We start from the raw sequence: 11,919 nt of genomic DNA, 5'->3' as shown, positions 1-11,919 counted from the left end.
CTGTCTGGCTAGGAGATTGAGGCTAACATATATCTACCAACACCGGGAGAACTATAAGCAGTGCAGAAAGAGAAAAAAAAAATCTGAGGTGAAAGAACGAGATTGAGTAGGATCAGCTCAACTACAAAAAACAAGGCCTTACTGTTTAGCACTGCCCCAACCCCCGCACCCCTCGCACATCATCCTGCTAGGCATACCTTTGCATCCTGCTTTCTACACATCTTGACCTGTCAGAAATATGACCGCAATAGCACGTGTAACCCCCCATACTGGAATATAATACGTATTAAGGCATCAACTACGAGGGAAAAAAAAATCCAGTAAGTCAAATAAATAAAAAGTCACTTTTAATGAAGTCTTTCACGCTCACAATCAAGCTTAAAGTCTGATCACACAGAGCAATGCTGAACATTCTTCTAAAACAAGACACACTGGTCAGTTTTGAATCAGACAAAAAAATATATATATATTTTCAAAATCTTTACAATAAGCTTGAACGTACACAGAGGAGTGTGCGCACCTACAGTCAATTTAACGCCTCAAACAAGTCTTTGTACCCTGGTGTCAGTGTTAAAGTTTTTGTTTTTTGTTTTTTTTTAATCCAAATGTGCAAAATTCAGATCGGTGTGGAATCCTTCAGCGCTCGGTGTACAAGTCCAGGATCTTCGGGTGCTCTCACTCCACCTCACAGTCCCGGCCCTCTTGGGTTTAAACACGGCTCCTCACTGCTTTGCCTTTTCATTTTTCAAGTAAAGTGCTCCTCTAGCAAAAACCACACGGCATGAGATCAGTCTCGTATTTTTTGCCACTGGTAAAAATAAATGAAAACACAGACCCAACAGTCCAATGGGAGAAAAATATGGGAATGTTTTTTTCCAGAGTAAAAAAAAAAATAAAAACGTCTGCCACACTTGAGGTGTGCTCCTGGACAGGAAGTCATACAAATTCCAGCTTGCCGTGGCCGCTGTACATCCCCCAGTGGACAAGGGATAGTATCTTATCGTTGCTGAGGTCCGTCTGCCTCATCTTATCACAAGTCAGACAACAGTTCTCGTGACCCGTGACGGGCACCATGCACTCCAGGTCGAGCTTGGCCACGTGGCCTTTCTTTGTGTGGTGGCCGTGGAAGCTGTAGTGAAGCCGCGACAGCATCTGTTGCCGCTGGTCCTGCAGCCGCTTGTTCTCGCTGCGCAGCATACGCAGCGCCAACATGATAAGCAGCACTAGTATGAGGCCACCTGCGATGGGCACGGCAATCACCGCCGCTCTGAACCACACCTCCTTGGCTGAGGCTAGCTCCTGAACTCGCGTCACCAAGTTTCTGTTGTTGCTCTCTGGCTGGTACCGGCTATGATCTGCACACAGAGATTGAAAATTAATATGGTAAACACCCATTTGTTACTTGATGAAAATCTTTTATGGTGAATATTCTGCTTTATAGCATTTAAGCCACTGATGATCTTTTTCCCTATTACCTCTTAATTTGTATGCACTTTGAATTTTTGCCATTTTTTGCACATTAACAAATTACAACATAAGACAAAAATAATGACATTCGAACAAACATTAGAAAAAAAAATTTCAAGGACAAAGTATTTCCAAATGTAATGCTGAAATTCATATCTTTATTGTTAATTAAGGGGACCAAAAATGAGTTATTTTATTCCTCATACATTTTTCCGCACAGTACAGTGGTGACTGGTTCGCACATCTGCCTCACAGTTCTAAGGATCCGGGTTCAAATACAGCCTCGCCTGTGTGGAGTTTGGATGCCCTCCACGTGCCTGCGTGGGTTTTCTCCGGGCACTCCGGTTTCCTCCCACATCCCAAAAACATGCATGGTAGGTTCATTGAAGACTCTAAATTGCCTGTCGGTGTGAATGTGAGTGTGAATGGTTGTTTGTTTATATGTGCCCTGCGATTCGCTGGCGACCAGTTCAGGGTGTACCCTGCGCCTCTTGCCCAGAGTTAGCTGAGAGAGGCTCCAGCATGCTTGCGACCCGAGTGAGGATAAGCAGTATGGAAAATGGATGGATGGATATAATTTTTTTAATTAATCGGCTGACTCATCGGTTATCTTTATTTTATTCTGACAAATATCTGAATTGCCATTGGCCTAAAAAAAAATCCATGTTGGTCGGGCCCTAGTTTATATATTTCAAAGTGTTTTTATTTGTTTTTAGATTTGCATGGTGGGCTGGATCATATGCCCTTGACAGGCCGCAGGCTCCCACCCCTAAAGTGAAAAAAAGTAAACCAGGAACGGGACAAAAACAAATGAGTCACCTTGTCCCAACTAAGAGCCAAAATTCATTTGACTTAATAAAAATTGGTTCTGTCGAAAATGGGGTCACTGTTAGAGGAAAGAAAATCCCTCCCCTCTCTGGCTCATTAAGCACACTGCATGCAGACATGCCAGGGAATATCCAGTCCTTCTGAGTGGGAATACTACAATGTGAACATGAGTTCAAATATCCACGTGTTTAAGGTAAACTGATCATTCCCCTCTTTCTCAGGTGCAGAGGTTTTAGCCTATTAAATTTTAAAGTGAGGTTCTGTAACGCTGGGAAGTAGAGGAAAAAAACGTAAAGGGGAGGGACAAGGCTGGGCAGTGAAACCATAAACAAAAAAAAGTTGTTTGAAGAAACCTACAGCTTCACTTATTGCTTCAGGGACAGGAAGGCAGAAAAAAAATGAATATTTACTTGGAGGGAATCATAAAACTCCCCCAGAGAGATCAATTTTTAATTCACTTGGATGGGTTTTATGTTTAACTCCCCTGAAAGGCAAAGCAAATAAACAAACATTTTCCAACAGTGACTGTTTCTACTCCTCTTACCTGTGGAGTCCCTTGCGTGTGCCAGGTCATGCAGGCCTCTGTAGTTACACATGTCGTCGTGGCAACAGTCCAGAGTGGCGGCACCGGTGAGGGCGTCTGAGCCCCTCTGGTTGCTACAGATGTCGCCGGCGTTGCTGATGGGGTCTAAACACCCATGTGTGAGGGGAGAGTTTGAGCTGAGAGGGTCCAACACCTTGGTGAAGCAGGCGTTCAGCTCAGACTTGCACATGTAGCCTGTGGCCACACAGTGCGGCGCGTCACAGTAACACCTTATTTCTCCTGGTGGTGGCAGAAATTCGAGATGATGATTAGTTGAGGCCTTGAACTGACATGTATAACACATCCTCAGCTTAACATTTGTCAGGGTTCTTCCGCCATTTGTAGCCCCCCCATACATAAAAAAAATACAGAAGAACCTCCAAAGTTGTATATTGTGGAGTTGTTCAAAGCATCATCACGACTACAGCTCCAAGAGTGTCAACAAATCTTTCCTGCTCCTTCCGTCAGGCGTCTGAAAATGGTGAGTAGTTTTACTTTATTTTACAGTTGTTGACCCCTCTTTCTTCTTGCATGACAGTTAAGAATGTTACCTAAAGTAGCAATTGACTCTACATTATTTTGCTATAAGGACATTAGTTTGACGTTACATTAACCACCGTTATGAAACAGGTATCAGCAGTATTCACTAATACAGTGATTCAAAAAAACTATTATGCCAAATATGATTTATTTTTATATTATTATTTACTACTAACATCTACATCTTTGTTCTGTGCCAGTGATGTATAGCCAGTGAGAACAACTACAGTAAATTATTTTCCGCTCACTGGCAGAAAGCACAGACTTAACCTGTGTATCTGCTTTTGGTGAGATTTTTGTTTGGTCATGTAAAATGACATTTCCTCAAATGTAAAATATGTGCCTTGGCACAATAAATGTTGGCAAACACTACTCTGATAGAACTCTACTGACATCACTCTTGCAATAATATTACATTCCTGCATCAATTAAGCTACATTTGCCATTTTTACTAAACAGGAACTAGGTCGTATATAATTAGTGGTTTGTCCACTAAAGTCAATTTCTTTCAACTATAATGGAAAATCATGAAGAAGGAAGGGGCGGGGGGGGGGGGGGGGGGTTCTGAGTGGCAGCAGAGGCTCCTTTTCCCATTTACACGCAACCAAGCTTCACTTGTGGCTTCCTTGTCGAGGAGGAGGGGGGCTGAGACGCCGAGGTCCCGATTTAAAAGTGTGCAGCTACCTTATCATTACGATTGCCTTGCTGCTTCTAAACCAGACCCAGTCATTAGTTCATCCATGACATCTTTTCTTTCACAGCATACACTCACAAGCCACATTAGGTATTCCTACACCACTGTTTCCCAAACTTTACAGAGCCATGGCACATCTTTTTCTACATTGGAAAAAAAAAACCTCATGGTACACCACCATACAAAAATGTCACAAAAAGTGGAGAGATAGTTTATATACCTTCTGCCATCTAGTGTGTCAGCATTTAATGGACCTTCTGCCTATCATTATACCTCACTGGCATAGATCGATGATCAAAGATACATTGTCTTTGTGAATAATTCATTTTTGGACCAATTATGTGGAATTGGATGGGTTTCCGCTGCACACTTGACGATCTCTGATTGGACATTAGTTTGAAATTACTAAATATACGATCTAATAAAATACAATTTATCTTGTAAGATATGCCACTAGACTCCAACATACTAAGGGGAACTTCTAATGTTACTGACACCTTTTTTAGCCACAATATCAGCTGCTCAGTATGATGCAGTAGTTTTAAATCGCTGCAAACTACAAAAACGGTAATAAATGTGTTTTTACATTTTTTTGCAGGTCGTGATCTTCTTTTGTTAACAAGGGGGGGGGGAATAAAAACAATTCAGTGTATCTCAGTGCCAGTACTCCCTCTTTGAATGCAACAAGTTTCAGTGGAGGAGCACATTCATTAGATCAGTGTTTTGCCTGGGAATGATTGGAGCAGCAGGGCCCGGCAGGTCATTTGGAGAATATTTCATTAGAGAGGAGAGGCCCCTTTGTGGGCTGAAGGGGGGGGGTCGACCTGGGCACGGAAGCTTTTTGGGCCCAGTTCACTTTTTATATGAATGGCAGCTTTAAGAGTTACACTGAAGGTCTCCCTGAGGAGACGATACAACTAAATGCTACGTTGACTTTTATATTTATAGAAATGAAGGCTTTAGCGTGGAGAACTGCTTGGCGCTGAGTGTAACAAACGTCAGTTAGCTTGAGCTAGTTAACTGTCATTAATTAACAGCGGTTGTGCGCATTGCAAGTGTTTTCGACGTAGTTACATTATTGTTGTCTAATACTCCACAAACCAACTCAAGTGGAAAACTTGCTTGTAAAGCAAAAAAAAAATTAGAAGCTTATAACTGAAAGGCTTCATGTCACATTGTTTTAGCAGTTTGTGCATTTGGGAAAATGTTGTCACGAGTCACCATGGGAGCGTTTTACGACTGATTTCAGGCATTTCTTAGCGGCGAAGCAAAAACGTGTCAGGGAACACAGAGCAAAATATATAATATACCTTTCGTGAGAAGGACGGCTACGGCACACAGTTCCAGTTGGAGCCAAATGGAAATCAAACTGAAGTGACGATCCATTGACGCCAACGTTGATGCGCAACACGCGCTCGTGTGTCCACAACTAGCAGCACTGTAAGCCAAGAGCTGGACGTGAGGGGGGGGGGAAATATATATATATATATATATATATATATATATAAAACACGCTTTACATAGGAGAAAAAGTGGCCATTCCTATTGCTAAAACGTCAGCTCGCAATTCCGCCAGTAGTAGAAAAGGGCTCCGAGACGCTTTCTTTCAAGCATGGAAGCATATAAAAGTTGCTTTTAAAAACGGCCCCACATTTACAGGAGACTCAGAGCACTGAGTCTACTTCAAGTCCAAAGAAGAAAAAAGAGAGACGATATAGTCCTGTTGTAAAGAGTGTCAAATTAGAAAATTGAAAGCCTTGGTTCCTCGTTTACTATTTCTTTCCCTCTTAGCGATGATGTTGAAGCATCATCTTAGTATTCCTGGAAGGATAATTTGTTGAAAGTGACGGACAAACCCGTTTTATCAGACAGTACGACCGAACTCGAAGTAGTCAAGATATAACAGAAGAAATAGCTGTAGGCCGCGAGAACTCCGCCCCCTTAAGCTGATTGGTCAGGCCATCAGGGACGTTTGTGACAATCTTTTACCCCGGTGTACTTCCTTTCAAAATAAAATCTTTGTATTTGGGTAGTACATTTGGAGTATACGGGTTGGCAATGTGTTCAATTTAAGTGCTGAATGATTAAAAAAAAAACACACACACATTTAAGACCACATTTATTGTGTAAGAAACACCCAGAGGCAGTCTACAGTGCCAGGAAAGTTTGTGAATATCTCGGACCCGGTGCATTCCTTTCAAAATAAAATATAGGGAGTTAATTTGTTTGAGAAATAAATCAATTATATACAATATCCATCCATTTCCTTTATCGCTTATCCTCACTAGGGTCGCGGGGGCGCTGGAGCCTATCCCAGCTGTCTTTGGGGGAAAGGCGGGCTACACCCTGAACTGGTCGCCAGCCAATCGCAGGGCACATAAACAAACTTTGCTGAATTCTTCCTCCATTTATTTTTTTTTTTGTCTTTTCATGCTGTGTACTTGAAGTAGTATAATATATATATATATAGTATATAAATTTTTTAGTGTAAATACTATCATGAGAGGGAAGAAGAAATGTAATGTGTGTAAAAGATTTATTCACTGGGCGATACAGTGGTCTGAGGTTGTGTGTTCGAATCTCGGCTTTGGCCTTCCCGTGTGGCGGTTCCATATTTTCCATTTTGGTTTCCTCAGGGTACTCCATCCTGCTCCCACATTCCTTAAACATGCTTGTTAAAGTCATTGAAGGCTATAAATTGTTCATAGGCACGAATGTGGCTGTGAATGCCTTTTTGTCTTTATGTACCCCTGTGTTAAATGGATTGATTTACTGGATTTGTATTTATTTTACTTTTTTATTCAGGCAACAATAATAAAATATGTAATTTCACTTTGTGTTTGTGTTTTGGGACATTTTATTCATACAGTGCATGCTGGAATGTTTTTTTGTTTTGTTTTAGGGGGTTGTTTAATTCTGCGATTGGCTGGCAACCAGTTCAGGGTGTACCCCGCCTCCTGCCCGATGACAGCTGGGATAGGCTCCAGCACGCCCGCGACCCTAGTGAGGAAAAGCAGCTCAGAAAATGGATGGATGGATGGGTTGTTTAATTCAAAAGCTACAGTTTCTTCAACTACATATTTCCTATGATAGGGAAATCTGGTTAATGTTCGGTTTACTACTTTACGTTATTTCTCTAGTTTATAAAATGATGTAACTTATGTGATATTTTGAGTAAATACGAAAATGCTAGAATTATACATAAGGTTTAATTATCTGCCAGTGTTTATGCACCACCGATTGTCCAAGTCCTGTTTTACAGATTGCACAATACATCCCTCTATGAGCCTCTATTATGCAAAACTGCAAATTATAACCAGTACTTTTCAATAAAGAATGTATCACCGTGGGTGCACTTATTTAATTGCAAAGTGAAACATTGGCTGAATGTTTGAGGTCACCGCAAGACTGAGTCATTTTACTGCATCGCTGGGCTATTGTCACTTAAATGTGGCCGCAGTGTTTGTACCTGCAACGTCATCCCTGCTTTGGCAGCCAGGTTGACGCTGTACTGAACCTTCAAGCCTTCAGGCGAAGCAAGGCTGCTCTTGCCGCCTTAAGGGAGGAGCGGAAAGTCGTTAAGAGAAATTAGCAATCCAAAAAGGCTCATGGCGCCACTGAGACGACAGCACGCGCACGCGCCGCGCACGCACACGCACACACGCGATTGGATGTCACAATCTGCAATGCAAAATCGACGACACGGATGTAGCAGTAAAAAAAAAAAAAAAAAAAAAAAAAATCCTAAAAAATGTTTATTTAACTTAATGAAAGTGTTTTAAAAGTGATTTACATGCACTATATAAAAAAAAAAGTTGCATCACTGCAAGAAATAAGGCTTTACGCGTTGTACAGGAAGCCAACAGCCTACTGCAAATGAGTATACAGCTTTAGTGGGGAAAAAAATACACATGACAATTACAGCAATTATCTGCAATTCACAGAGGCGCCAGTCCGGAGCTGTGTCAGCTATGCAAGAAGACTGCTGCAAATAGAAGTGTCTGGAGTCAACCAGAGTCAGCTTTATGTCTTACAACTATACCTTCGTAAGTATTATTGCTTCTTCGCATATATTAGATATAGATCTTAATGCAATAGAACGTGTTTATTTGTGCAACGTGGACAGCACGTTCGCTTTACTTGTAATTGCAATCGATTTTCGTTGGTAGTTGTATTCTACCATCTAGTGGTAAGAGTTGGTAACAGCACCGTCCCTATGCATGAACCACTAACTTCAGTCCCCGATCCGATCCGATCCAGTACTATCCTGGAGTTTAACTACCTCACAGACACAAATGCTGTTGATACTATCACATGAATAATATTTAATAATGGTTGTAGTGTTTAGTGGTGCAGGCGGCATAGTAGCATAGTGGTTAGCACATCTGCCTCACAGCCCTCAGGGTTTAAATCTCTGCTGCGGCCTTCCTGTGTGGTGTTTACAGAGATGCGGATGTTTGGGTTTTCATTAGCTGAAATCTGTATCATCATCAAATCTATGAAAATTAAGGTTTGAATTATTTGACTGTGTGTAAGGAATCTGTATGAGTTTCACTTTTGCATTTAAACTATTGAAATAAATGACGCGTATTTTAATGGACTGATACTCACCTGTATTACTAAGTGATAAGTTTACTGTGTCAGCATCTAAGTTATGTACCTTTAGTTGGCTGACATGACTATACTTGTAGCACTTAAGAAAAGGCACAGTTTTAGCCAAAAATTTTAGCCGTGAATTAGAAAATAATGTGTGTGTTTTTTCCTGCTGAGAGGATGAGCGTTAACAAGCTTTCAGCACTGGGTGGGTAGTGATGCAAATGACATTTGCTGTGTCTGGTTTCACACATTAGGCAACACTTGTAGGTGTGACCCGGTACAGACGGTGAAGGCTTTGTGCTACAAAAGCCCCCCTGCTACTTTGTGTCTGTTGACATGATGGGTGAGGAGGGTGGGGGTGAGCAGGTAATATCTACCTAAGATTATGAGCAAGCCAAAACTTCTAAAAAAAACAACCCTTTACATATTTCATAATAGACTAAAAGTGGCTATAAGTTGATAGATATCTCCACTTTGAAGATGTGGCCTTCACATGGAGTCACACCAAGGCAGACAAACTTCCTCCAACACCTCATTGGCTTCCACCCCTCACTTTGATGTCAGCCATATCAAGGATGGAACAAGAGACAGGCAGACTGTCTCCACGCTGCTTGTGATAATGGACTGAATATTCCCTCCATTAGACCCCACACTATTGTGCATGCAAACAGTTTGTGGTGCAGGAAGATGGTTCACAGCAGCTTTGATGATAAAGACATACTTTAAGGTTCTTGCATCCCAAAGCCTTCATGCTGTCTTTATCTTTAGAGTGCTTCGAGAGAGAGGTAACTGATGCATCCGCTGATGTGTTTCCGGTTTTGTAATGAAGTGAGGCTTTTGTAGGTTATCTGTGTATGATCGTCAGGAGGGATTGTACTGTGAAGGTGGCACAGTATATCAAAAGAGATTGTGAAATTTGTGCTTTCCATCTTAAACTGAAACGGAATGAAATTGTGACTTTTGTTTTGTTCCCATGCGCTCGCCACAGCGACTCAACCACGATTTGTTAGGTACTGTTTTTATGCTGGATGCCTTTCCTGATGCAACCCACACATTTTTATTTTTTTTTTAAATCCAGGTTTAGGACTGGCCATTGGTGGGTGGGGCACCAGCCACCACTTCCATGTACCAATGTGCCACCAGTGCCCAATGAATCAACCTGTAAACAACAATAAAAGCATAGAATGTCTACAATATAAGGGGTTTTAGTAAGTGTTCACCCCTCCCTCACATTTCTAAGAGGTCGCACATGATATCACATTAGTGTTTTTTTAATGTAATGTTCGATGTCTTTGTATCGGGTTTGCAAGATAATTTGGGTTTAAAATACCCAGGATACCCTTTTTGCAAGTTGTAGTTTTGCAAGCTTTTGTAGTTGATCTTTTTCACCTGGCCGTATTTCTCATTAATATGCAACATATAAATAAGCTTTGCTTCGATTGGATAGTTGAGCTTCTCAATTTAAATATGGAAAATAACTGCGCTCTGATTGTCTGTTGGCGATATCTCGGTATCCAAACAGCCAGCCCAGTTCCATTTCTGGTTTTATGGGAATCACTATGTTCCTCTTTGCGTCACTGGTACTGGTAACAGACACAAAGCCAAAGCAGAAAATACCCTTGTAGTTTAGATGTGCACTGAGCTGAAGTCAAACAAGATTTCTAGATGTCTTGTACAAAAAAAGTACAATTAAAACAGCGTACAGTACAATAAATATTATTTAGAAATGAAAATACTCTAAAAAGCATGAGAAAAAAAGTTTTTAACCTGGATTTAAAAACATTCACACTTAGGGCTGACATCACTTCTGTTGGCAATTTATTCCATTTGTGTGCAGCATAATAGCTAAATGCTGCTTCACCATGTTTACTTTGGACTCTGTGCTCCACTATTTGACCTGAGTCTGTCGATCTCAGAGCCCTACTGGGTTATATTCTATGAGCATTTCTTTCAGATATTCAGGACCTAAACCATTTAGTGATTTATAGACCAGTAGCAGAAATTTAAAATTTATTCTAAAGCTGACTGGGAGCCAGTGTAAAGACTTTAGAATTCGAGTAAAATGCTCTGACCTCTTTGTTCTGGTTAGAACCAGAGCTGCAGCATTCTGAATGAGCTGCAGCTGTTTAATGCCCTTTTGGGGGAGTCCAGTCAGAAGACCATTACAATAGTCAAGTCTACTTGATAAAAGCATGGATGAGCCTCTCCTGGCCTGCTTGACACATGCAAGCTTTCACTCTAGATATGTTCTTCAGATGGTAAAAGGCAGTTTTAGTAATTGGTTTTCTATGACTGTTCAAAGTCAGGTCAGAATCTATCAGAACACTAAGGTTTCGGACTTGGTCTTTAAAATAATGATCCATAATTATTTTTTTGGTGATGTTTTAGAGAAAGCTTCCAAGGGTCCCGTTGATGCATTCATTCAAAGTAATAAACATTTTATTGGTTGTATTACCTTGAGATTAAAATAGCTACAATACTAAGTTTTTCAACAGGGTAACTTGCTAATTGTAACCAACTACATTTCTAAAGTACTCTTCCCAACACTGTCCAAGAGGTAGTGAAGCTCGAATTGCCACCCTCACATATGGCCAAGAGCTGTGAATCATTACCGAAAGATCACAGATCCAAGCGGCCGAAAAGACTTATCGCCGTAGTGTCCCAAATTTCCCTTAGAGAAGGTGACAAGCTCAGTCATCCGGGACGGGCCAGATGAGTTGGCTCTGGAATCTGGTTTGAATGCCTCCAAGACATCTCTCTGCAAAGGTGTTTAAGGCATGTCCAATCAGGGTGTGGCCGTGGGGAACACCCAGGACATGCTTGTCTGTCTCTCGGCTGGCCTGGAAATGTCCCGCGACCCAACCCTGGATGAGCTAAAGAGGTTGGATTTATGTCCCAACAGTTTCAGTGACAGTCTTGGAATTCTATTGATAAAAAATCTTGCAGTATTGCACACCACTCAGTGGACAGAGGACTGTAGGTGTGTGGAAAGAAATATTACAATGAAGTTAAAATCAGCTAATTGGGGTATTCACAAATGAAGTTCAAGAACGCAAGAAGACATAACCCTGGAGAGACATTTTATTACATCTGTCATATACTTCAGGAAACAATATACAAAGCAAGGATGTGGTCACTTTTATTGAACGTGTGGTGGAGTCGAGTTTTGGCCTTGAAGATGACAGCATGGTGGAACAAAAATTTGCAGCTT

The 11,919-nt window shown here is 41.2% G+C and overlaps 1 protein-coding gene across 1 annotated transcript; it reads right to left on the bottom strand.

Annotated features, from left to right (window-relative positions):
• Window positions 1-325: 325 nt before the first annotated feature.
• Window positions 326-6,015, bottom strand: bambia (BMP and activin membrane-bound inhibitor (Xenopus laevis) homolog a). The gene is made up of 3 exons (XM_061666326.1): window positions 5,423-6,015; window positions 2,840-3,118; window positions 326-1,355 (listed from the first exon to the last, which is right to left on the bottom strand). Exons 1-3 carry the CDS (start codon window positions 5,496-5,498, stop codon window positions 937-939), a joined length of 774 nt encoding a protein of 257 aa, XP_061522310.1. The 5' UTR covers window positions 5,499-6,015; the 3' UTR covers window positions 326-936.
• Window positions 6,016-11,919: the final 5,904 nt, after the last annotated feature.

The sequence above is a fragment of the Phycodurus eques genome, chromosome 21, assembly GCF_024500275.1.
Source record: "Phycodurus eques isolate BA_2022a chromosome 21, UOR_Pequ_1.1, whole genome shotgun sequence".
NCBI lineage: Eukaryota > Metazoa > Chordata > Actinopteri > Syngnathiformes > Syngnathidae > Phycodurus > Phycodurus eques.
This window is presented reverse-complemented; position numbering and strand designations above follow the sequence as displayed.